The 26,925-nt window shown below is 52.3% G+C and overlaps 1 protein-coding gene across 6 annotated transcripts in view; it reads left to right on the top strand.

Annotated features, from left to right (window-relative positions):
• The window catches only part of RPH3A (rabphilin 3A), a 36,147-nt gene extending 29,808 nt beyond the window's left edge, over positions 1-6,339 (top strand). For all 6 annotated transcript variants that reach the window (XM_055696445.1, XM_055696451.1, XM_055696462.1 and 3 more), the window contains 5 exons: positions 52-108; positions 325-476; positions 2,357-2,438; positions 2,953-3,049; positions 3,420-6,339. In XM_055696445.1, coding sequence (XP_055552420.1) covers positions 52-108; positions 325-476; positions 2,357-2,438; positions 2,953-3,049; positions 3,420-3,550 — 519 coding nt within the window. In that variant the 3' untranslated portion in view covers positions 3,551-6,339. The remainder of the gene's footprint in view (positions 1-51; positions 109-324; positions 477-2,356; positions 2,439-2,952; positions 3,050-3,419) is intronic.
• Positions 6,340-26,925: the final 20,586 nt, after the last annotated feature.

The raw sequence follows: 26,925 nt of genomic DNA, 5'->3' as shown, positions 1-26,925 counted from the left end.
CCCAGCTGCAGTAACTCATGGCAGTCTCTTTTTTTCCCTTCTCCATCCAAGATGAAGCGTGCTGGAACAACTGGCTCATCCCGTGGGATGGCATTGTACGAAGAGGAGGTAAGAGTCCTTGGAGGATGACAGGCTCCACGCATGTTTCATCCATTGCCTCTCATATACAAGCCTTTTTTTTTTTTTTTCCTTCCCCCCCACCCCCCCACCCCCCTTATGGGGATACAAGGTTCCTTTGTGTCCATCTTGCCTCATCTGCTCTGCAGTTGACGGTCGTCTTCGCTCAGCCCCTGCGTCCCCATCTCTGGTTGCTTCCCCTTGCAGGTAGACCGTGGTGGGGATGTGGAGGAGCGTGGGAAGATCCTTGTGTCCCTCATGTACAGCACCCAGCAGGGCGGCTTGATTGTCGGCATCGTACGCTGCGTGCATTTAGCAGCTATGGATGCCAACGGATACTCAGACCCTTTCGTTAAACTGTAAGTGAGGGCTGGGGGTGGCTTAGCGCGGTGACTCGTGGTCGTGGGGCCACCCGCTGTCCTTCAGCAGTAGCTGAGATCTCCTTCCAAAACCCCTGGAGAGAGGACAGCGTTTTCCAAGCACTTTGAGGCTTCATGCTGGAGTGAGCTGCCCACCAGCGATGCCTGCGCGAGGTGGTAACAGCCCTGCCGTGGCTGAAGTTAGTGACTCACCCAGCCCTCAGGTCCATCCCAAATGCACTGACCCAACAGCCATCTCATAGCCGCGGAGCTGGAGGCCAAGAGGTCCTTCTCCCCAGCTCTGACTGCAGGGCAGGGGTGGCTTGATGTCCCTCCACGCATGATGAGGAGCATGTGCCCCACTTGCTGCCCCACAGGCACACGTCTGGTTGTACCTGGGGTACCTGGGATCGCCCTGCCCACCTGTCCCATGGAGCTGGAGGCCAAGAGGTCCTCCTCTCCAGCTCTGACCCACCATGGCCGCAGGGCAGGGGTGGCTTGAATGTCCCTCCACGCATGACGAGGAGCATGTGCTCCCCCTTGCTGCCCCACAGGCACACGTGCTGGTTGTACCTGGGATCACCCTGCCCTGCCTGTCCTTGTCCCATGCCGTGTCCCCGCTGCGAACAATTTAGCTTAAGACAGACAGTGGTATTTGCTGCGGTCGGCGCTGGCGATGCCTTACTGTGACATGGAGCGGGTCTCCTCCAGCAGCATCTCGCCCGTCGGCACGCTCGGCTGCGGAGGCAGGCGATGGGGGAGCGGCGCTTGTCGGGTGGCTCCTGCCAACAGTGGGGGGATAAGATTGTTTGAACTCGAACCTCATAAACTGTGACATGGAGAGAACCCTGCAGCCATTCCTGGTTGTAGTTTTTGTTGCTGGTTGTTTTGCCTTCAGAAAAAAACCTCTGTTCTCCCTAAAACTCATTCAATAAATCCTACGTTGAACATTTTGCACGTCTTCTGCAGCTGAGTGGAACAGAGTAGTTTTCCCTCTCAGGGTGTCTCTTATTTTTTTATATTTTCCATTCAACAAACAAAAGATGGTGGCTTTCCATTTTTAAATCAATTTCTACTACAGATCTAATTAATCCCAACTCCACAATTTAGTTCTGGGTCTGCAGCCAGGCTGCAAAGCCCGAGCCCCTAATTTTTCCCACATTTGCTAGATGAACCTACCTCGGCTGAGTATACTAGTCTGTGTGGTATTAAACACTAATGGATTAATTTTGTATTATTTTTTTTTCCATACTTCTCCCCATCTCTGGACGCATTCACACATTCTTGGCTGGTTTTTCCAGTGGCCAGACTGGGTGACTGGCCCTGTGATTGCCCTCGTCTGCTGTTGTCCAGCCCAGCTGCTCATCTTCTGTATGCCCTGACCATTTCAGCTGCTCCCCGCCGTCTGCCTTGGCAGGTTCCTCCCCAGCAAAATGCAGAGTTCACCCACTTTTTCTCCATAAAACTCCTACAACCATTTCTTTTAGCGTGGCTTGTGGGGAAAAAACCTTGGGACCAGTGTGTGGTTTGGAAGGACATCAAGGGTTCGCTGCTTTCTGGTGTCTGAAGCTTACCCAGCCGCTCTGAGCAAGAGATGCTCTCCCAGAGCGGTTTCTGTTGAGCTCGGCACCTAGTTTCCCATGTCTTGTCTGGCAATCCAAGAGGGGGAAAGAAAAAAAAAAAGTATTCAGGATTTTACTGGTTTTACATTTATTTTAGCTCATTTTAGAAAGTGGGAAGAGAGGGTGGGTAAACAATTTCTTTCACTTAAATAAGTATCTTCTGTTGCTTTTTTTCTAGCCCCAAACCTCACTTTTTTTACCTTATAAGCTCACACTGTTCTTGAACTTGAGTTTTGAGCTGTTTTCTGTTGCCCCCAGTTGGCTGAAACCTGACATGGGAAAAAAGGCCAAGCACAAGACACAGATTAAGAAGAAAACATTGAATCCTGAGTTTAATGAGGTAAGGATGGATCTATTTTATTTTTTATATATATTATTAAATCAGCTTAGCTAATTACTATGTTGGATGGAGGAGGTTGAAGACAAACTCCCTGACGTTCAGATCCTTGCTTGGGTTCCTTTCCCCTTCTGTGCCCAGGAATGTTTTGGGAATGGCTTTGCTATGGGACTTTCCTCTGGTGCTGCTGGCTCCATGTCACCCCAGTGCCGTGGGTGGGATGAGCATCCCTGGGGGTCCCTGCGGGTGGTGCTGCTTTGGTGGGACACCTGCAAAGTGCTCGCTTAGATACAGGGGATGAGCTCAGCTTAGGGGTTTGTGCAGCATGCTGTGATCCTGGGAGGACAAGTGCCCCAGGGAAAGGAGCATTTGCTCTTTGTTAGTGTATTTTAATTATCCTCTCTCTGGATTTTGAATTTGGGCTGTACAGAGACATCACTTGCAATTCCTTAACTGCAGTTTTCTGGGTGTATTTTCCTGGGGTGCTTGGTGTGACGTGGGTGTTCTCCTCCTGCAGGAGTTCTTCTATGATATAAAACACAGCGACCTGGCCAAGAAGTCACTGGACATTTCTGTCTGGGATTACGACATCGGAAAATCGAATGATTACATCGGTGAGCTGAAAGTCTCTGCACTCTGTGGTATGGTTTTGATGCCCAATGCAGTGCTGGCTGTACAGGAGGGGTGCGTAGGTTGCCTGTCCTGTGAGGAGCCTCAGGCTGAGCTTTGAGATGGGACTGTGCAAGTTGGTTGGGTGCTTGTTATCAGGCCACCAAATACAGTGCACTCACCGTGCTGCCCCATCTCCAGCATCCCATGGGGTCTTCCGTGCAGGCAGAGCACCTCTGCTCATTTCCATGAGATTTTAAATCCAGGAGGTGGAAAGGAATGCTACAAACGTGGGGTCTGTCCCCATGGAAGTAATTTATTGGAACATCAGCATCATCCCTGAATAAGATGTCTCCTCTTCTCCCTTTCTTCCAGGCGGCTGTCAGCTCGGCATTACGGCTAAGGGGGAGCGCTTGAAACACTGGTACGAATGCTTGAAGAACAAGGACAAGAAGATTGAACGCTGGCACACCCTCCAAAACGAGAACCACGTTGCCAGTGATTAAAAGGAGCCACTGCCCAAACCTCCCCAAATGGCCCATCCTCTGCCAAGCCCCTGTAGATCTCTGATGTCCGTCTTCCAGCGCAGTCATGCCTTGCTACACGCCTCTGGTCCCAGGGCAGCAGCACACTTCTGCCTCCTCCGAGCATCCTCTGTGCCCTGTCCTCACCTCCACCTGAAAACTAACCCATATCTTTTATATTATCTTCCTTTGGGGTTTTGGTTGGTTTGGTTTGGTTTTTTGGGGGGGTTGTCATTGAATTATCCTGATGTGTAATTTTGTCAAGCAATATTTACCCTCTGACTGTTCCTCTTTCTCACTAGTCTCACGCACACAGTGATAGCATTCCCGTTGTGTGTGTGTATGTGTGATGCTCTGTGTTCCTCCAGCCTCCGCTCGTGTGGCTCGTCCCATCACCACTGGCTTGTGGCTCCTTTATCTCCCAGCGGGATGTGTGGCCACCGGCCCGGCCATGCTCTCGTCCAGCCTAGAGGGGGTTCAGTGCTGGTGTCGGAGCATCAGCCCGTTCTGCTTGTGTGATATCGATACCTCAGTTGCAATAATGAAAAAGCTGTTTAGTGTGGGTCGTAACTATAGCCTGGTATCTGTGTTGTTGTGATTAGGCTAAAGCCTGTGTCACTGATGTAATCCTGTGAGTCCTGCTTGAGCTTTTGTTCTGATTTGGTACACTTGAGCAATATTGTGGTCCATCCTTTGCTGAGAAGATCCACCACTAACACAGTAACGAGAAGGTGAAATAGGGAGCCGCTCTGCGCTCACAGGGAACCAGAGATTGGGGTTGGTTTGTGTTCATTTCCAGCCACCATGTGCGGTTCCTTTCGCCCCAGGAACTCACACGCTCTGTTGCTGTAGGAGCCCACCCACGTTTCGAGCTCATGACTACCTCCTCCTCACCTCCCAGCTGCGTAGTAGTGACTAGCCGAACCCCAAGGGCAGCCCCTGGGCCCTCCTCGGACTACCCTGCTGCCAACCCTTTGCCGTACCACATGCAGGAGGGAAGCCAAGGGAGAAAATACTTCCCACCAACTAGCTGATGTGTGCAAGGATTATTGCTTTAAAATACCACAAATACTGAACTTAGCTGGAACAGTTAGAGGTCTTCCAAACTTTGGGCGGGTTTTTTTGTTTGTTTGTTTGGGGAGGGGGTTTGGGGGTTTGTTTTTGTTGCAAGTCTGCACAAGAACCATTGTCTTCAACCTGCGCTTTAAGGATCATAATGATCATCTGGAGGTGTTTTTGTTCTCGATAGCAGGAGAGCGTCAAATGCTCTCAGACTGACGCTGATCAGGTTTGGTACCATTCGCTGTCTCTGGACAACTTCAAGCATTGCGATGTTGATAGTAGCACAATAAGCACTACTGGAATATATTGTTGGCCAGCTACACGCTGCGCATGTTGTATGAAACCTGAACCTCAGCCCCCTTGGTTCACGCTGTTGTCCCATGACTTCCCTTGCAACCGCTCCTGTCATCTGCTGGCATGCTGTCGTGTGGCGTGTTCTCAATTCAGCTGTGCCACAGAGCTGTTTCTTTTGAATTGGATGAGTTATTTTCCTATTCTTGATATTATTTTTTTTAATATTTCTTTCCCCCCCATCCCCCAGCAGAGCTTGCTCTGAGCGCTGACTTGCAACGAGCATCTCTGCAGGGCTGTGGTTCCTGCAGCTGTGTGCTGAGCGATGCTAAGGTCCCTGTGTGATGCCAACCTCTCTGCCTGCTCAGCAATGCTCCTGCTGCAGAGCAGCCCTTGCCCAGCCCAGCTCAGGGTTGCACATCCAAGAAAATCTGTTTTTCCCCACCCTAGCCCAGCCTGGATGCTGCCAGCTCATCGCACCCTGCTCTCCACCAGGAGACATCCTTGGACCATGGATGGGAAAAGCAAACCTAAACCAGCCTGTGCATCCTCTGCTCTACTCAACCAGAGCTGGAACAGCTCTTTTATCATCCCAGGCTCCATCCTGTGGCACGGCCACCGAGACGGGAGCTGCTCGGGGCATGATGCACAGAAGAGTGTAATAGCAGAGGGCATTCTGGGAAATTTTCCCCGTTCTTTTGTGCAGTTCTTGACTCTGCACCAGTAAGTGTGCAACATTCCAGAGACCCTGAGCCACACTGCCCTCGGTGCAGGCTGTGCAGAGAACCCAGACTGAAACAACCTGCTGCTTTCGGATTGTTTCCCTCTGCATCCCACACAGCCACGCCTGAGAACTCCCTGCTCTGGGCAGAGGTGGTTCGGCTGTAGGATGCTGCTATGATCCCTTCCAGAGTGATGGACCTGGCCAAAACCTTTGCACCTTGCCTATATCTCTTGGAGCAGCAGCTGGGCATGGTGTGTTGCCAAGCTGTGCTGGGGAAATGTGTGGCTGGGGATGAAATTACCTTAAAGAAAAAAAAAAATTCTGAGAAATCCCTTAATTTATTCCAGACCTGCAGCAGCCCAGCCTCCTCTGTGTTTGCAGACTAATTAAATTAATGTTGCCTTTACCCATGTCCGGTATTGACCTTCTCTGCTCAGCCTGCTTTCCTTTCAGACAACTGATACTCAAATCATCTTTTTGCACCCATAAAATAAAGTGCAACTTGCCAATTTCCCTCCTGGTATTGTGCAAACCGCAGTCCTTGTCTCTGCCACCCTCTTCTCAGTTTTTCTGATGGTAATTTTTGCCCTGAATGACTTCTTTTTGTTGTAAATAAAGCATGCACTATGGATTGGGAATGGTGAAAAAAAAAAAAAAAGAAAAAAAGCCTCTTCTACTGCTGTTTGCATTCAAACTTGCATGCAGTGATTTTACAGCAAAATATCAGTTTACAACTATTAAGAGAAAAAGGAAATGTTACACAGGAACTAGAAATACTCCAGTCTTCCGCTGCATGCAGCACAACATCCTCTCTTGATGTGGTAGCTAATAAAGTGAGACTATTGGAAAAGAAAAAAAAAAATCTATTTTTTGGCTTCTTTCATTCCCTGTGGGAATGTGAACCCTGTGGGCTGGTGGGGGTGGGCAGACATCCTGGTTGTGGGAATTTGTGTTGGGCTTGGGGGTGCTGGGTGGTTGTGCTGGTCTCAAGATGTTGAGGAGTTTGGGAGGGCAGGGTGCAACCCCTTCTCTGTGGGGAGGGGTCTCAGCTCTGCAGAGCTCAGCATGGCTCTTTTGCACCCCTGGGGGTAAGGGAGGTGATGTCAGTGTCGGTGAATAGTCTGGGTTAAAATCGTGGGGGTATTGTGCACAGCCCAGGCAGCTGTGAGCTCCCGCTCTTCATGCCTTGTTGGGTGCAAATGTGGTGGGACCACGCTGCTGGGGGAGATCCTGGTGCACATGGTGGTGGTTGCTGCTTTTCTCTGGTGGTGCTGTGGGTCCCCTCAAAAAGCAAACCCACCCCTTAAGAAACCAGCCTCCTGGTGCCTTTCTTCATGCCCCAGCCCTTCTCCCCAGTTTAGAGGAGGAGGAGCCCCTCTCCCACCAGGACAGGCTGAGAGCTGGGCTTGTTCAGCCAGAACGGGCAGCTCCGGGGAGACCTTACAGTGGTACTTCGGCGGTTGTAAGGCAGGTGGGAACAGACTTTTTAGTAGGTCCTGTAGCCCTAGGACAAGGGGAGGTGGTCTTAAACTAGAAAAGGGCGGATTTAGATCAGATATAAGGAAGAAATTCTTTCCTGTGAGGGTGGTGGGACACTGGCACAGGCTGCCCAGCGCAGCTGTGGGTGCCCCATCCCTGGAGGTGCTCAAGGCCGGGCTGGATGGGGCTGGGAGCAACCTGGGCTGGTGGAAGGTGTCCCTGCCCGTGGCAGGGGGGTGCAACTAGGTGGTCTTTAAGGTCCCTTCCAACCCAAACCACGCTGGGATTCATTTAGCTGCAGCTCCTGTTGCACCACTGCAGGAAAACGCACCCTCCGGCCACTGAGCCACCCAAGCAAAAATTTTTCCTTTTTATATTTTTTTAATATATATAATTTATATATTTATTTATATATTTTATTAAATTATTATTATTATTATTGCTTTTTAGGCTCAATTTCCAGCAGATCATTGGGGAAGGACACGCTGGGATGGTGGGAGCCCATGGGATGGCAACAGGCGTGGCTCCATGGGGGTTATGCCCCAGCCCTGGGCAGGGGGTTGCGGGTGGTGGCCTCGTCTCTTGGGGACACCCGCACCCTGCATGTACCCAGGAAGGACCCGTGGGGACCGAGCCGAGCACTGGAGAGTGGCTGCGTGGGTCTGGCGCCGATGCCCAGAGACAGCAGCAGATGTCACTGATGCTCCAGGTATGGCGCAGGCAGGAGGTGCCGGAAGGCTGCCCACCACCTAGTGTCCCCTCACCACCCTCCGGTGGTGGGACTCCCTCAGTATCACCCGTCTTGGTGGTGGGACCTCTCACCCCTTCGGTAGCACCCATCGTGGTGGTGCCCCCCCCCATATGCAGTCTTCATGCAAGCTGTGGCTGAGCCTTGATGGGTGACAGTCTTGGGGTGGTGGAGGAGCTGCCCCATCCCCATGGCTGCTCCCATATGCTGCAGGTTTAACCCGGTTGCCCTGAGGCCAGGCCAGTGGTGGTTCTTCAGGAGAGGTCTCTGGGCAGTTAAAGCCTCCTGAAATGTCTGCACTGAGGTGCCATCACAGTGCATTGCAGTTGGTTTGGAAAAAAATGCCCAGGAGAGACCTGCAAGCCAGGGTCCACATTCCTTCCCTGAGCCACTGGTGGCCAGCTGGACCCATCTTGGAGCAAATAGGTCAAAATGGCAGGTTAGATACCTCCTTGTGGTAATTGGAGTGTTTGTGTAAGAGGATTTGTGTTTGCATGCCAGGAGCAAGGACTGGCATGGAATATCTCCAAGATATTTAAAATTGCTGGGTGCTGCCAACTGTATGCGCTGCTCTTAATGAGGACCCTGAGCTCTCCCGCTGCTCAGGAGAAGACCTCATGTTCTCATGCATGCTGGCAGGAAAACAACCAGAGCTTGAACGTACACAGCAGTGACTCAACTGTCTGGGGTGATCTCATCTTTGGGGGCAAACTCCAAAGAAAAGGGGGGAAATGACACTAGCTCCTGGTGAGCTGCAGGCTGCGTGTGCATGTCTTCAGAGGGCAAGGAGAGGGATGGCCGCTGAGGACAATGGGCACAGAGCTCTTCGGTTATGTCATGCTGGATGCTAAGAGGCTTCAACAGAGAAAAATAGGTCTTTTTCCAGAAAGGGTGAAGCTGTAAGCATGATTGCTCCCAGTGACAGCCAGTGGTGGTATTTCAGGTGGGGTGGGAGGAAGAAAGAGCAAAACCCCGTAATCACCAGATACGCTGAGAACAGCGGGGCCAAGTGCACCCCCTCTTTCCTGCCGCTAAAGCGGTTAACACTTGTTCTCTTCCAAACCTTTAGTGGCAGAAAATATTTGGGTCTTTGTCCTCTGAAAAAATAGTTCCCAGAGGTGTCTAGCAGCCTTAAAATCGAGCTTTAATTCCCTCTTATTAGTGTTTTTCAGCATGAGAACTTCCCATCGATTTTTCCTCCCTGTGGCTGCTGGGCATTGGTGCAGTGAGCAGTGAGAGAAGATGTCCCAGCAAAGAGGTCCCAGTGGAAGGGTCCCAGCCAAGAGGTCCCAGTGGAGCAGCCACCCAGTTCCAGCCGAGGACGGGAGCTGGCATCCCCTGTATCCCCTGTGATTAAGATGCTGCCTTGTTTAATTGTGGGCAAGGCAGAGCCAGCTGTGGTCGGCTGTGAAGTCCTGAATGGAAAAGGCTTCAAAAGAGAGAAAGAGGCATTTTGAGCAAACCCATGGGGATGAGAGAGGATCCTTTGTTCCCCCTGATTGATATTGCTGCTCCCATTTTCTTCTCAGCCTCTCTGAAAAGGAAGCCCTTGGATTGCAAATTGCGCTTGATCAGGACCATTATTTGCATGTTCTGCTTTTGTAGGTAGCTTTACGGTTTTAATTACATCTCAGAACATCTGAATCGTTCTGCTGTTCCAACCAGTTTCCTTGCGTGCTAATTAGATTTAGACCTTCGGTGCAATCAATAGATTCTCATCTCAGTACTGGCCAAGCCAGTCATGACCAGTAATTTACAGCTCTAGTTGTTCTGAAATCAATACAGATTTGCTCTTCATTGAGAGGGCTGTAAAACATGGGTGACAGCAGGCACGCTAAGCAGTTGACATGGAAGCAGGTCCCTTGCGGGTCTTGGAGAGAGGCCAGTATGGTCAGAGAGGAAAAGCTGCCGGACTGGCAACTAGAGCAGACCTCTCCGGCTGAACGAGCACCAGGCTGAAGATGTTGACAAAGCGTTGGGCTCTTGCTCATCTCCTGGAGTGGGAGATGCAAAATACAGCGTATGGCCAAGCAGCTCCTCTCCAAGATGCACATCGCTCCAGAAGGTCATGGCAGCACTCAGTGACCCAAATCATGCCAGCATCCCATAGTGTTCTCTTCTAACCTATCTCTTCGGGGTATAATTCATAAAAAGGTCATGTTATGGCACTCTCATAACATGTCCTACATCATCCTGGGGTGGCAGGAGGGCACTGAGGCTCTCCTGCTGCACTGAGCAGGACAGAAACCTTCCTCGGCTTTCCATCTTCTGGGAGAAAAAAAGAAAATAAATAAAAGCAAACTTCTTTTACTATTTAACATTTCACTTAAAAAATAGAGCAGCTCAACTAAATAAATCCCTCTTCTATCCGCTTTCAAGCCCAGCTTTTCAAAAAGCCTGCAGCTAGAAATCTCTTTATCTTGTAGGGCACAGATAACAATGTAATTATGAGCTCAGATCAATGGCTTTCATCTCATCGGTGCTCAGCCTAAAAATAAACTGTTATTCTTTCACTCAGATGCACAAAGCTGGGGCTAGCATCTCCCATGGGCTACTGGCCCACTGCAGAACCATTTATGAGCAGCGGTGGGGCTGGAGACAGTCTGCGGGGGGGTCTGGAGAGTCCACACAAAGCCTTTCCCTGGGGAAAACTGAGGGTTTGGGTTGTCTTATTCCGACAGGGTAACGTTGGGTCCCAAGCGGGAGAGGCCAGTGAAGATGCCCAGGTGATGCTCACCTCCTCCTGACCACCTTACGGAGCCACTGCCACATCCCTGCCACACCGGTGGCTGCAGTGACATCGCCTGTGAAGTACAAAGCCACATTTTAGTGGTTGTGTGAGTTCTGGAGACTTTCTCGGGAAAGAAAAATCCAAAGAATAAATATCAGCCTTTTTTATTGCATGCCGCATAATAGGAACGTAACTTATTGCCATTGGAGAGCGGAGTGCTTGGCAGCTATCATAAATCCCCAAATCCAATAGACTCTGCTTGCACTTAAACAAAAGTAGCAACGGATGTACAGACAAACAGTGAGCATAACTGGAAGGGGGAATCAAGTATTTTGATTAATCACAGCTTGAATATCAACTGGGCATAATGCTATTTTCTTGTACGGGCAGAGCCCCCAGAAGGTGTACCTGCTGCCAGCTGACAGCATCGGAACAACAAATGCACTAAATGTTGTGGTATTTCTGCTAGCATGGCTTGGGGTGGTCCAGCACGGCACCTGCACCTCTGGCATGTGGGAACCGGATCAGTGCCAGGCTCAACCGTAGTAAAATTTTGTACTTGCTAACTGCAAACCCAGCCCACCTGAGCAATGCCAACCCAGCTGGGAGGGGAAAGTGGCATTTAATCAGCAACGTGCATCCAAGTCTGACCTTCCTTATTGTCCTCCTGCTTCAGTTTCATGGCTTTGCTGTTTTCCGACCAACACCATTTGATCAAAGCTTGGTTGTCACACCGGGCTCATCTCAGCTACCAGGAGCCACAGCTTTTCCCTGGAGACTGCATTTCCAATGAGCAGCATTTTCTGTGTGCTCACATGGGTGTTCGGGTTGGATCCCCTCCAGGTGGGATGCAGCCCAGTGGGATGGCCAGGCATTGGAGGTAGGGTACTGGGTACCTGTATCGGGCTGTGACAGCCCCTGCAGTGATGCTGGAAATGAGACCGCTGCTTTCAGCTCATTGTTCCTAAAAGCATCTGTCTGCAAAGGCTGAGGTGGGCTTTTTACTTGGTCTTTGCCCTGGTGACACCTCCATTAATCTAATCAGCCTAGATTAATCATACTACAGTTAACCTTAAAAGATTCTCAAAACCGGGACCAGATTTGGATTAAAATGCCTGGCTGCAAGTGAGCCTGGCTTGGCAGAAAGCAAGCGAACAAATAAGGGAGAATTCTGACTGAGAACCCTTTGCAAGACTAAAATCGATGCTGTGGCACCAGAGAAGCCCACAGCCCCTGCAGGGATGAGAAGAGGCTTACCCCCACACACCGGTCCCTGTCATGCTGATACAGCCCCTGGCATCACACTGCTGTACTGCGTCAGAGGTGGAAAATTGTATTTTACTGTAATCCAGGTGGAGTTACTATGAGCTGGGAACAGTTTATTGCAGAACGTGGGCCGGGCAGGAACAGTGATGGGAGCTGAGAAGCAGCAGGACGTGGTGGAGGCTTTGCCAGGGTGTCACCGCTGGGGAGGGTAACGCAACCCCCTTTTTGCATCCTCACCCTGTGACATAGGCAGCATGCGGTGGGCAGCTTTTGGGGATGTTTTTGGGGATGCTAGGCAGTGAATCGAAGCCCCTTGCCAAAGGTTGTGGGCAGAGCTGGCTGCCCACGGTGCTGGCTGTGGCTGCTCCTCCGGCAGGGAGAGCAGATCTGATCCTGGGCAGCAGGACCCCAGCACCTGCCTTGGAGCTGAATTAAGGAGCTGGAGTCAAGATGGGAACTGCAGTTTTCTGCTTTTAAAGAGCTGAGCAGGTGCTCTGAATCCATTAGGGTTGCAGAGGTAAGTGATTTCTCAGGTTTGCTGCCAGAGCCGTGAAAAAATCTCAACAAACTAGCTCCTTCTAAAAACTGTTAAAGCAAAAAAAGTCTCATCTTGATCAGGTCAAAACTGGAAAATAAGTGCTGGGACAGGAAAAGCAAAAACAACCAGAAAAAAGAGCTACTGTTGGATCCAAGGGAATTGCCATTGAGGAGAAGCATTCAGGGTATTTGTAAACAGAATGGGCTGAATTTGAGAGAGAAGGAGCCTAAGAAATTCATGGGTGTCTTTGTCAGTCCTCTTTGTTCCTGGGATGAGGGTCAGCATTATTAATTAAATGCCAGGTAGGCAGAGCTGAATAGCTGATCGTTATCTACCCGATAAGAGCCCTGCCATGGAAACCCTGGGTGGTACAGCCAAGATCTCTAGAGCCTCAGCAAATCAGGGTTTTATTCACCCTGCTCACAAAGAGTATTTTCCTTTTAAACTCCAAATTATTCAGATATGCATGACTCCTACTCAGTTGTGAAAGGCAGGTGTGATCTCCAGGGGCTGAATTCAGGATGTCTCAGCTCTGTGCCTTATCTCCAAAGCTCTGCCTGGCCCCGGGGACATGGTGTTTCAGCACCCAGCTCTGCCCTTGCCTCGCTGGAGCTGGTACCCAGGCATTGCTTTTATCCCCAGCCATTTGCTGCTCTCGCTGTGTATTTGACGGCCTGGCCTTGCAAACTTGCTAGGATTGAGTAGCTGGGAAGTTTTCAGAGAAACAAGCCTTTTGAGACAGCTAGGCAGGAAAACTAGGCAAGAGAACCTGCCTCAGTGAAAGCTATTCTGCCAGTCCAGAGGAAAGTGGATCAAAACCGGCTATATATATTGAATATATAGTATTTATACCTGAAGTGCCTGAATCCAGCCTGTTCCACGCAGCAGTTTCTAGCAAGTCCTGAACCACCAGCCTTTTTTCCACCCATATCCATACGTGTGGCATTTTTAATGTATGAGCTGCTGCATCCCGGGCAGGAGGCTCAGGATTATCCCGAAGCAACCCTTTGTCCTGCTGCAGAGGCTCCGCTGCCCAAATACCTCACTTCTTGGTGGAGATACTACGCTGAGTGATGCAGGGGAGTGAGGGATGCACAGCAAAGCATGGGCAATGAGGAGAGCAGGGGCTCATCCCAGGAGGGGGGTCCTCTCCTCTCATGGTGGGGAGAAGCTGGGCCCCCCAGATTGCATCTCCCTTGCCAGGAAACCTCCCCACGGCTGGTGTCTTGGCCTTGCTGTCTTCCCAAAGACCAGGATTTCTCTCCAGGCTTGGTGTGTGGATGGACTCAAAATGATTCCAGCATGTGGGGCTGTTTTTCCTGCCCCCTGCTCTGTTTTGCATGACAAGACCTGAATCCACCCTCATTTTTAAGGCCGGCCTGGAGGGCAGGTTTTGCAAAGCTGAGCTTGCAGGGTGATGCTTTTACTCAGTGGACCTGCTGTGTTGGTCAGTGCCATGGGGTTCTGGTGTACCCTGAGGTGGTCCTCACCTCCCCACAACACCAACCAGGAGGGAAGATGAGTTGGTCAGGACAAAGACAAGAGATGGAGGCGGCGGTGACACAGGTCACACTTCCCATGCAGCGGACCTGTGGTGTCCATCATGTACGTGCGCTGCATGCACCAGAAAGAGCTCACCATGCTCTGGGCCCTCTTCCTTAGCCCTCCTCTCCCTCCCACCCCCCCACCCCCTCTTCTTTGAGCTGCGTGGACACAGGGAAGAGGAACACCGAGCTCCAGTGTGCTCTTCGGTGCAGGGCTTGAGCAGAACCGTCTGGAACAATGTCTGGGAAAAAAAAGGAACAATGTTTCCCACAAGCGCAGCTTTTTAATAGTAGCGAAAACAGAGCCAGGCGAGAATAATTCAGAGAGATGTGAGCTCAGTTTTCATAGGCAATGGGCAAACAGTTTGCTTTTTGTGGCTGTGTTTGCTCAAAGCAGCAAGATGTGATGGGGTTTGGAGTGCCTGGGGTGGGCTCCTCTCTGCTTGCTGCTGGCTGGACCACCCAAATGATGGCTTCTCCTCCCTGCCTGGGGAAATACCTTTCCTCCTGGCCAAAGGAACACCTGTGAGCTTCTAAAGACCCGGTGGGCTCTCCTTCATTAATCATCTTGACCCAGGGACGGCTCTGGGCTGCAGCCATGCTGGGTGCAGCTCTCATTAGAAAGGAGAAGCACGGAGCAAAGCACATTAACCACAAAAAAACGCAAAGCCAAAGCCCAGCAAAGGGAAAACAAACCCCAGAAGGTCCTCAGTACAGGGGTGCACAGCAAAGCTCCGGTGCTGAGCTGGCAGGCACAGGCAGCATGTCTTGGTGCACATGAGGATAATCCTGTGCTGAAGCAGCTCTCCTGGAGATAGAACATTATCGATTGCTTTTGTTTTACAAGCAGTGTCAACGTGATAATATTTGGCAGCAACAATAACACTGAAATACGAGCTGCACTTGGGCCTTTTTATATTTAATTGTTTGAAAAATGACACGGGGATGGCGTTTGTGCCCTGGCAATCTGCATACCTGTTGGATGGTGCTGCCAGCAGTGCGGGAAGATGCTGATCAACAGGCTGGGGACCTGCACAGTGCTGGGGGGATGCTGAGCCCATGTGCTGCAGGGGACGGTGTCGGCCACCCCACACCTTCCCAGTGCCCCACATCTCATGGTCCTGCAGCAGCCATGGGGCGACCAAGAGTGCTGCAAAGTTTCCTGTGCCCGTGGAAGCGGCCACTGGCAAATGGGGCTGTGGCTGTCCCTGGGGCAGAGCATGATGGGGATGGTGTGGGGAGGGGGAGGCAGCGGGCACAGCAGGACCACTCAGCCATAGGAGCAGCCTCCAGCAGTGGCGGTACAATGTTTATTCGTCCCAGTTCATCTCCCGTGTCTTCTTTTCCTAATCAACTGAAAACACTTGTCAACATCCTACGCAGAGAGCTCGGGAGAAAGGCAGCTTGCAGAGGGAGGTGGAGTGCGCTGACATTTAATTCAGACAAGGGCTTTTGCCGAAATAGAGTTAAAAATTACTGTTCTGGTGCCAACCAGCTGCATCCAAGGGCATGGGAGAGCTGTGCTCAGGGGGATGCTGGTCTGTCCCTGGGGCTGGGGTGGAACATTTGTCCTGGGGATACAGGACCCCAAACCAGAACCTGCTTTTTGGTGACAGACGGAGTGAAAGGTGGCATAGGCATTGTGGTATGGGTCAAGCCAAAAGCGTAATAAAAAGCCTTGCACATGTTTCCCACCCCAGGGGTGCAGGGCGGCTCCTTGGTGGAGCGTAGCTGGGGGCTAGCATGTGTCCCTTGCTCAGTAACATGCCTGTGCTGGAGCGTGGGGCTGGCCCATGGCCAGCGCCTCTCAGCGCCCAGCAGGATGGGGCTTTGAAGGCTGTTGGCAGGAGGTTGGTTTAATCATCAAATTGCAGGGGAGTGGAGATGTGGCAGGTCACCTTGGCCGTTGTTTGGCCGCCTGTCACACATCCTTCCCCTGACTGAACTGAAATGGTCCATCTTGTACCATCTCTGCTTGCCCCCCCCTCACCTCCAGCTTTGCCCCAGCAGTGCAGGGAGGACCCCACCATCACCCCTACTTACACCTCCTAACAGCTTGCTTTAGCCACCAGTGCTTGAAGAGCCAGGCTCCCTCCCTCCACGTCATCTTTTTTTTTCCCTTCTTTTTGCCCCTGAGATGTCCAATTCACAGTGGTTTTATTACGCTTCTTCAAAAAACCTTGCAGCATAAATCAGAAACCACCAATTATTTTACTGCTCCCCACTGACCTCCCTATGCTTGCTCAGCCCTGGCCCCGTAGCAGGAGGTCTGCAAAAGTGAGGACTAAAACCAGCAAGAGCGCTTGGCTCCCCCTGAATTTTGGCAGATGTTTGGAGGTGCAGTTTCTCTGGTGTCGCCTGTGGTTTGAGGAGCAGTCTGTCCTTGTCTGCACGCTGTCCCCAGAGGAGGGGACAGCATCCCCAGGGTGACAGCGGAGGTGACAACAGATGATCCACAAACTGGGACCCTCCACAAGTGCAAAGCCAGGAGCACCTCAACCCAATTTCCAAAGAGTAAAAGCAAGGCGAGCCAGGAGATTCGCCGTGGGCTTCTCCTGGGGATGATGAGAAAGGCTCAGGGACATGTCCTTGCATGAAGGAATTGTCTGCCCCTGCAAGCCAGGGGTCACCAAACCTTGAGGGACTCAGGAACAACCAGGGTGCTGGGGATACATGTGTCCTATTGGGGACCACTGGCAGATGGGGCCAGGCTCAGCCACTGCCATCTCTTCCCTTCCCAGGCACTTTAATAGCATTAGGCTGACAAAAATGGTTTTAAAAGCCGCTCTTCCCAGCTGCAGCATTTCCAGCTCCATCGGGCCAGAGTGATGTTGCCTGGCACTTAAGCAATAGGGTGAATTAGCAGCTCAGGCCAGACTCCGACAGATGCCTGGATTGATTTTCAGCCCTTTTGTGCCATCCATCATGAGCATGTCCCAGTAAATCCCATCAGATGGCTGAGAACACTTCTAGCAGCACTGGGGTTTGGCCACCCGGTATGTGCCCAGATGCCACCAAGGCCACTTGAACTCATGGTTGCCACTTGAAATGTCACAGAGGTGGCAGGAAGCCAGTGCCAGAGTCCCTCTTCTCCAGGCAGCAGCAGGTCTGGGCTGCCAGGGTGAAGATGATGGTTATGGGGTTGGGTTGGTGGCTGCTGCTCTGTTCCCCAGGACACAGCGATGTGTCAGTCCCTGGATGCTGCAGCCCTGAGGCCGGGTGGTGATGCTGTTGTTGGCAGCGCTGCTGGCAGACCCACACCTTGTCTGGGGGCTGGCAGAGACATGGGACTTCTTAGACCCCTTCCCAGACACAGAGGATGGAGGAGAGACCAAGGGACAAGACCTATGGTGGGGTGGAAACCCATGTCTCTGCTTTGGTGGATGGAAAGGGCAGCCCTCGCCCGATTGGGACCGTGGTGACCTAAACCACCTCCTTAAATGCTGATGAATTTGTGATGTGGAAGAAGGCAAACATCTGTACCAGGGGAGTTTTTTACATGAGTGTGGAAAGGGTCATGTTTAAACATAGCAACTTATTTATGTTGTTTTTCCTTAGCCTGGAAAGGGACATTTTTAAACCTAGCAATTTATTTATGTCTTTTTTTCCCCTCCAGCTTTTTATTTCTATTTTTTAAACAGATACTTGACAGGGCAAGGTGTGACCGGTGCCCTGGATCTATTGCTGCTGAGATCATGACAGCAGCATCCAGCCACGGATCTGCTCGGAGGTCAGGGACGGGGATGGGTGCCAGCCCCCTTGCCCAAGGAACGGAACGGCTTCCCGACGGAACTGAGCACTCAGTCCTGCTCACGAGTCCTCCCTTGCTCCATCAGCAAATGGGCCCTGCTTGAGCTGAATAATTCAGGCTCTGCAGCGGCTGCCGGTCCCGCCGGGTGTGCAGCATCGCTGGAGAATGCCAATGAGGCCAGCGCTGCAGAGCAGCAACAGCAGCTGCTGTTTGGGGCCAGAAAGCTGAACACTGAATCCTTGCCCCCCACCCAACGGATGCCACCCTGACCCCCAGGGCATGTCCCCTTCCCAGAAGAACTGAACTGCATTTTGAAGCCCTGGGAGCCAAGTTGCATGGTTCAGGATGAGGTGCTGGCACAGCAAATCTGCTCCTGGCTGCCTGCTATGAGATGTAATTGATGGTGTGGCCTCAGGGACATGATGCATGAGGTGGTGGAACGACAAGGAGCACTCAGGGTGGGCAAATAGACCTTGTCCCCAGTTCCTGGTCACTGCAGCCCAAGAGGTGCCCCCAGTGATGGAGGAGAGCTGAGCCGCCCTGGGTTGTCCTTGCAGCATCCCTGCCCTTTGCCACCTCCTGCTCTTCCAGGGCTCCTCCCGGCCCGGGGCTTTGGGGGGGGGGATGCTCCTAATATCATGCGGTGCAGAGGCAGGAGTCACATCCCTGTGAGGAGGCAGCGGCTGTGGGAGAGCCTGGGAAGCAAGAAAGCAAGAGTATAGAGGTTGCAGCTGAAGCAAAGCTGCTTCATGCCCCCCATTTAGCGGTACCCCCCCCACGCCTGCCATGTTACAATGCTCCTTTGAAGTTGCAGGGGTGGTGGGGTCAAAAACCCTCACTCACAGCCATCCCCGTGGCATCAAACAGAGTGGGATGCCTCCGAATCTGATAAGTCATGTGCCAGAGTAAAATTCCCAGTGCCAGGCTGGGATGGAGGGGACAGAAACCATCCCTGCTCCTCAGTGGGTCTGTTTCTGCACGGCAAAGATGTGCTGATGGAGCTGGAACTGGTGTCCTGAGCGACACATGGGTGCGTTGCATGTGGTGAGGTGTCAAATGGGGGTGTAACAGTGCCGAGCACCCCGCAGCTCCGGAGCCATCCCTCCTGCAGCTGATTGAGCTGTCAGTGTCACTGGCTCCATTTTCTGGATGAACCGGGCTGTGTATGAAATTTGCTGAGAATCATTAACCTAATGATGGAGGCTTTTGATAAACAGCTTAACCTGGTTGTGGGGGAAACTGGCTTAATAATGGCTCTGGAGAGAGACACAAAATAAGCAAGTGGAAGGAGTGGTGGTGGGGTCAGGGGGGCACCAAAAGCAGTGCTGGGGTCTGCTAACAGCCCCCCCCGAGCCCAGGGCTCAACCCCATCCCACCCTTCTCCTTCATCCCAGGGAGCAGGAATAGGGTGTGAACACCAGAATCCTGCCCAACCCAGGGATTCATGGATAAAACCTCAGGACCACATCCCTGCACTGCTCCAGGGCCAAAGGGGAAAGTAAAAAGCAGCTTTGGGACCACAAATATTGAAGTTTGGGAAAAATTTTGGCCAAAGAAAATGCAGAAGTGGTTTTGGCAGAGCTGAGAGGTTTTCCCAGGCAGGCTTCACCTTGCCTTAAGAAGCAAGGCTTGTGTGCATCCAGCATGGGGCAGCCCCAGAAAGACTGGATCACCCCAAAAAGCAGTGCTGGGGTGTGGGTCAGGCCCTCCTCTTTCCCTTGGGTAGATGGCTGCTGAAAGCAGGGCCCTGGGGACCCCCTGGGTGGCACTGGTGGGTGTGATGAATCCCAACCGGGGCAGCCCCATGCATCCTGCGAGCAGCAATTGGCTGGGAAACAGTGATATTTCACAGATTTCCTTCCTTTTCAGTTTGCTGTGAAAACCTATAAACCCTCTCCCCAGCCCCAGCGTGACAGCAGCGATGTTGCATGGGGCGTGAAATCACACCCACAGCTCCCTGTGTTCCTCTGCCCCCCCCCCCCCCCCCCCCCTTCGAGGAAGAGCTTTGATAAACGTCACAGCAGCCCTGCTCCCATGTGGGGACTGGGACGGATCCCTCCATCCCGCTAGGATGCAAGTGCCGGTGGCTCCCGTCCCATCTCCCTGGCACACATGGGGGGCTGGGGGGAGACAGGGTGGTCCCCTCCTGCCGAGAGCGAAGCTGGACCCTGGGATGGTCAGCAGTGGGAGCCCTGCAAGGTCAGCACGGTCTTGCAAGGCTGTGGGAAGCACAGCGATGCCACAAGCCATTCAGATCACTTTGCAGTAGGAATCAGCATGGGGCAGAAGGAAGTTTGGGGAGAAATATTCCCATTTACGTACAGAAATTGTGCCAGACAAGCAGGTTTTGACAAGAAGCTATGAACAGGCAGTGGAAAGAGAAATGCCACCGGCTTTCATCTTTATGTCTTTTTGCAATTCTTATGTCTGAATCGGAATTAACTTCTGAGCTGGAAAAGCACTAACTGCTGATAATTAAGCCCAAAATGCATCGGTCTCGACGTTAGGTGTCACCCACACACCCCCGTTCAGTCCCCAGCCCTATTATTTTTAAATTGATGCAATTATTCATCTTGCAGGGTAATATATTTTTTGTTCTCTGGTGCCCAGTAGACCTTAAAGCAGAACAAATGCTTTAATAAAACCGAGGTGGTGCTTCCTGGAAGCCGGAGCACTGGGTTATTAAGAAAAGGAGCAGGTTTGGGAATCTTTAATAAATTATTGTCTATTATTTCTTTCTTGCAATGTATCTATATGATTAGTAAATGTTTTCTGTTCACTGATTAACTTTGTTTATTTCTTAATTAGGTTTAGCACCGTCTGTCTCGTGGTTATGAAGTAATTGTTTGATTAATGTGCCTGAATTTACATTTTCATTAAGCCCCCCCCAAATCAGTTCTGTACCAATTAGCCACGCTGTAACATGCAGATCTGGGACATTAGAACGACAATTTTAGCCTATTAACTAATAACTGTTACATTGATTGGTGATAATGGAGCAGAGGCAGTAAATCCACATTCGGCTGAGTTACAGCATCCCGGGGGGTGATGCTGGGGAGACAGTGGCTGCACCCAGCAGCATTTGCCAGTCCTCGCCAGCCTGGCTCCCTTTTGCCAGCTGGTTATTAAGTGGCTTTTATTGATTCTTTTGGTTTTGGCATCCTGGTGAGGATGTTGGATTTAGCCACCACGGTACGTGTTCGGTACCCAGCTGGGGTGGGCAACCTGGGTAAGATATGCCAAAATGAGAGCGCAGCCCCCCTGTGCCTTCCTGGGAGCCTCTGCTGCCAGAGAGTCGGGTCTCTCAAGTAGTAACAAACAAATAATTTTCCATTTTCCTCGGGGACATAGCAGCCTGAGAGGATGTGACCCTGGTATGGCTTTACAGCTAGTAACACTCCAGAAGAGCCGGTGTGAGAGCGAGTTACTATATTTGCTCTCACCACAACTGTGGCTTTTTTTTTTTCTTTTTTTTTTTTTTTAATGCTGGATTCTGCTTTCAAAAACTAGGACACAGCCATTACACGTGTCTGCTCCAAAGCTACAGTAATCTCCTGCCATCGGCTGGGGCCAGGGAGGCTGCATGCTGCCAGCCCTCTGGCCAGGGAGCAGCAGGCGCAGGTTTGCTGGAGAGCACACCGTGGGCTCCGGATCCGGCACTGCCAGCAGCCCAGTGGTGGCGAGGGGAGGCTGGAGGGGACGCCCCCCCCCCGGGGAGCCCCTGGGACCTCATCCTGTTCGTAGAGCTGTGGGGCTCTGCAGGCCCCCGCAGCGATGCTGCCATGCCTGGGGACCATGGGGCAGTGGTGGCCATGTGTCCCTCCCTCCCACCCGCCGTGCCAGCCAGCTCAGCAGAGGGGCAGGCAGCTCAAATCCAGGTTTTTTTCCTGAAAATAAGTGTAGGTAGGAAAGCAAGGCTGTGGCATGAGTCCAGCCCTTACTAGACAGCAGGGAGCCACTGGTGCCATCACCACAGAGCTTCTGGCCCTCACACATTTATCTATATACATATATATAGAATACATCCATCCTTCGATCTAGGTGTTTCTTTCCCTTACAAGCCCTGTTTCCACTGGTCAGTGGGCTCTGCTTTGCCTGGGAAGTTCTTTCTCTTTTCCTTCCTTTCTTTTTTAAACTAGCAATTAATTCACTCTTACTGGCGGGGAGAAGCATACCCAGCTGCCAGCGTATGCACAGCTCGTCCGTAACACACCGACAAGGAAACAGGAACGGCAGAAAGCGATAATAACGGCAGATGATGTGGGGAGAAGCTCGGGCTGTGATGGGCACTGGGGGATGGGCTGGTGTAAAGCAAAGCTGTGAGTGGCTCCAAGCTCTGCCGCGCATCAGCCCCAAAAAAGCCTTCCAGCCCCAAAATCACAGCGTTTCAGCTGCCCTCAGCGTCCCCATCCTAGGGCTGCAGGGCTCTCATGGGGATGAGGTCTCTTCCATATATCCAATGGGAATTTCCTGCTGCAATGTCTAGAGCTGCTTCCCCTGTGGGTTCCAAGGTGGGACACTCATGGGACTGGGACCAGGGCCAGGACCAAGATTAGGACAGAACTAGAACCAAAGGCAGGACCAGGGGCAAGACCAAGACTAGGAGCAGGAGCAGGACTGGGATCAGGACCAGTACCTGGCTGTGCCGGGTCTTAGGCAGGTGTGAGCAGCCTGCAGCAGACAGCTCTGGGGCACCGCTGGTTTGGGGATGGAAGCAGAGCCAGGACAACACCATCATGGGCAGATAGTGGCTCCCTCAGAACCAGGATGGCTGCCCAGCCTGGGGCAGGATGCGGCCCCGCGGCAGTGTTGTGTGCATGCTGGGGACCTCATGCTGTCCCTTGCCCTGTCCTGCCCCTGTGCTAGTCTTCAACCCCAGCACACACCTTGCTGCCAGCCTGGCCACCCTCGAAAGCCACCTCGCCTCTCCAGCGCCGGCACTGGGCATTTTACCAGGGGTTAATTTGTGATCTACCCTTGGCTTTCATCATGCTGGGGAATGGCTGAAATAGTAATTTTCTTTTGGACAGGAACAAGCAGATCTGGACTTTATGGACTTTATTCTCCCTTCAATGCATTATCATTGATGGAAATTACCCGCAGAAGTCTCCCAGGCGTTATTTTGAGGAGGGCAGCCCTTGCCGAGCTTTGCTGCCAGCCAGGTGCATAGTAGTAGTAGTAGTAATAATAATAAAAATAATAACAATAAAGATAAAATACGATGGCCACCTTTGAGATAAGGGGAATGGTTCTGGACGGCACAGGCAAGGCTTGTTTCTTTTGCAGGGAAGGAGAGGAGAGCTGCGCTTCTGCTGAGTGGCTGCTCCATCCCTGTGGCAGCCCTAATTTCCAAAACGGGGCCCACGGGAGCCATCCCTCTGTCCTTGTCCCAGCCCTCAGATGCTCCTTGCCAGTGAAGAGGAGGTCAAAGCAAATCACTCTGCCAGCAGCAATCACTGACCATCACCAGAACCATCCTGGTTCTGATGGAGCCACTATCTGCCCATGATGGTGTTGTCCTGGCTCTGCTTCCATCCCCGAACCAGCGGTGCCCCAGGAGCTGTCAGGGTAGGATGGTGAAACGAGGTGAAAATGAGGATTTTTGAAGGTTTTCATGGGTTTCTCTATTCCAAGCAGGAACAAGGCTGGGCTTGCCTTGCTCTGCCCCATCTTTTCCCCATCTAGCGACATCCTGAGTGCAAATCACACCCAGGGAGGGCAAGGACCATCTCCAGCTTCTGCTGCTCTGACACAGCAGTGCTTGGCATGGCCTGGCACAGCACGGGGGAGCAGCCAGCTCATTTATCAGCCAGCGCTCAACGAAGATGCTGAAATCCCACAGCAAAGCCACGCGAAGCAGTTTTGCCTCAAGATCCTCTCCTCCATTGAAGCATCAGGACGAACCCGCGCGAGCAGATGGTTTCTCTGTTCCTCCCCTGGCAGAACACCTGCGCTGCCTCCCCTGCAGCGGCCACCGCGCTGCCTCGCCAGCCGGCGGGGAACCACTGCCACGAGCATCTGGGGACCTGTTCGGGTTGGGGATGCTCTGACCCACCGGCCACCCTGGGGATGGACCACACCCCTGCCCCGGGGCCACAGCCAGGAGCAGCCACAGGCTGAGCCCCAGCGCTTCTGGAGCAGGGAACAAACATCACCAGTAAATTTACAGCCCTGCTGTATGCCCTCTCCATCCATGATTGAAGAGCTGCGGAGCTGCCCTCTGCCCGGTCCAGGGCCAGCTGCTGCTGTGAGGCAAAGGGCAAAGCATCACCCCTGCTCCTGCCCCAGCCCTTCCCCACATCCATCACTGTCCCACAGGGTGTTTAATCATGCATGACCCGTGTTGCAGACCCACGCTGTCCCAGAACTTGCTGCAGGCATGGTTCAGCCCAGCGATTTATTTCCCCACATCCCAGCTGCTCGAGTCCTGGATGCGCTGCTGCTCTGTGCAGAGCGGGTGGCCTGAGGTGGGTGATGCTGGGGGACCCCAGGCAGGTCAGTGCACACCCTCCAGTGGGCATGAAAAATCCCTCCCTCAAACACTTTTGCTCCACAAGCCAGAAGTTTGCAGGGCAGGAAGAAATTCTCACCGTGGAGAAACTGCTTGCCAAGGGGCTGCAAGAAAGGGTTTGGTGATGCCGGTTATCACAGCCTCCACTACGGCACAGCCCGGCACCCGCACCTGGTACACGCTGCGCTCCAATGGGCAATTTGCAAGCTACAAAACACATGAAAACCAAAATCAATTAGTGGGAAGAAATTAAAATTAAATCTCTTTTTTGAACTTTAAAGGGTGGTGCTGGGCTGTGCCTTCACAGGGGCTATGGGGATGTGGACTGCAGTGCTGCTCTTAGGACACCTCTCTGATACTCATTAAGCCTCGGGACACCCCTGGGAGGTATTTTCATCTGCATTTTAGGCTGCACCAGCCCAGAATAATTAAGAGCTGGGCCCAAGGTCACCTGGTGGCAGCCCCATCCATTGCAAAAATGCCCATTGCTGGTGAATTCCTGCACCGTTTCTTGCTTTGTATTTAGCAGGCAAATGGCTCTGGCTGAGGATGCTTCAGGGTTGGGCTGTGTGGGGATGGCACTGCCCACGGGACCACTGCCCGGGGTTTCCTCACAGTGTGCATTGGCTGAGCCTGTCCCCGAATGCTGGTGGGGTGGGGTTGGTGTTAGCTCCCATCCCTCCACACCCACCACATGCAGATGGAGATCCCAGATCCCCACGTTTCCACTCTTCCCTGGCAGCACAGCTCCCCAGGGACCACCAAAGCTGGCTCCCATCTGCCTGACATCTGTGTGGGTGAGACAGGGCCAGGGCCCTGCAGCTTCCCCCTCTCTGCCCCCACACTGGGGAGCCCCAGCTGCTCCCACACCCGCAGCCGTACCAGCATCTCCCACCCCATGTAGCCCCCCATCACCTCCCACTCATGGCACCGCGCTAAGCCCTCCCAGGGCTATGAGGCTGTCAGTCCCCTTCCCTTTTGCATGGGAGGGGGGCATGCCTGGATCCAGCCAGACATGCATCACCTGCGCCCTGTGATGCTGAGCTGCTGCCCACCCACTTCTGCCCCACACCATCCCCTCCTGCCTCAAACCATCCCCTCCTGCCCTAAACCATCCCCTCCTGCCCTGAGCCATCCCTTCCTGCCCTGAGACATCCCCTCCTGCCCTAAACCATCCCCTCCTGCCCTGAGCCATCCCCTCCTGCCCTGAGACATCCCCTCCTGCCCTAAACCATCCCCTCCTGCCCTGAGCCATCCCTTCCTGCCCTGAGACATCCCCTCCTGCCCTAAACCATCCCCTCCTGCCTCAAACCATCCCCTCCTGCCCTAAACCATCACCTCCTGCCCTGGGGCAAGCATGGCAGCACAGTCGCAGAGGTTGGCTTTTTATAATTTGTTAGTAGGACAATCTGATTTATGCCCTGCTCTCCCAGGACCTGCTGACAAATGAGATCTTGTATTTCAGGAGTTTATCCTGGGGAACAAATAAATAAACAGAGAAATTGAAACCTCATGAATTTTTTAAAAAGCTTATCAAAGTCTTTCCCCCCCCCCCCCGCTTTTTCTGAAGGCAGAATGGCTGAAAAGGGAAATAACCCCTCCATCTTCATTCTCTGCACTTCTTTTCCCTTCAGTCTTTTAATCCTCTCCCTTCCAGCTTTAATCCACACAGTTGCCTCTTTCTTGTTTGTGGTTTGGTTTTTTTTTTTATTAATTCCCCCCACTCCAAATAATCACAAAAACAACACCAGGATGCCAGAGGTCCATGTCCATCCTCTCAGCCCTGTGGCTCTGGCAAGCATCCACAGAAACCTGTCTCATCATTACAACATCCCCCTTCTTTTTTTTTTTTTTTTTCCCTTCTCTTACCCTAAAATGTTACCCTTGATTTGCAGCTGTGGGGCATTTCTTGAGCTTGCAGGCAGAGGGGCTTGGACAGCCATCACTGCCTGCACCAGGAGAGCAGTTGCCTCATGGGAAACTCACATCACTGTCACTGGCATCCTAATGAGTTAATTAAGAAAAATCAGGGCAAGAGAGGTGCAAGCCCTCAAGGGATGCTTCCTGCAAGATGCAGTCTCCAGGAGATGTTCATATCGGTCCCAGGGGACCATGGCCATACTTCCCTGGGGGGCCAGGGAGATGCTGGCATTGGGGAGGACCCTTGAGCATCTCATAGCTGCTCAGGGGGATCATGATGCATGGCTTCCCATGCCAAAAAGGCAGCAGAGCCACTTCACAATATTCCCCCGCAGCCGCCAAGGGCTGGCCTGTCCTTTTCAGGGCCTGGGATGGTGCCAGGGATGTGAGTGATGCTCAGGGCACTGCAGGTCACACACACCTCCTACCTCAGACCCCCCCAAACCCTAAAACTCACCCCTGCAAGCAGCTACAAAACACCACAGCAGCCCTGCCTTGCCCCTTCAGCTTGCTCCTGCCAAAGTTGTAATGACACAAAATGTAAATGAAAAAGAAGAAGAGGAAAAACATCGACATTGCCAGCAGAAGCTCATTAGTTTGCAGCATTAGTTATTTCTGGGCTCACTCTCTCTTTCCTGCCCCACATTGCCCAGGTTGAGCAAAGCAGAGACAAGCACTGAGAGAGCTCAATATTGACTTTTAATCAGCTGCTCCCTGATAACTTGGCCCAACAACTCCAGGCATTGAAAACTCTGGGAAAGCTGGGATTGGAGGCACATTTTCCACCCCCTT

Source organism: Falco cherrug, chromosome 1 (genome assembly GCF_023634085.1).
Source record: "Falco cherrug isolate bFalChe1 chromosome 1, bFalChe1.pri, whole genome shotgun sequence".
NCBI classification, from domain to species: domain Eukaryota; kingdom Metazoa; phylum Chordata; class Aves; order Falconiformes; family Falconidae; genus Falco; species Falco cherrug.
This window is presented reverse-complemented; position numbering and strand designations above follow the sequence as displayed.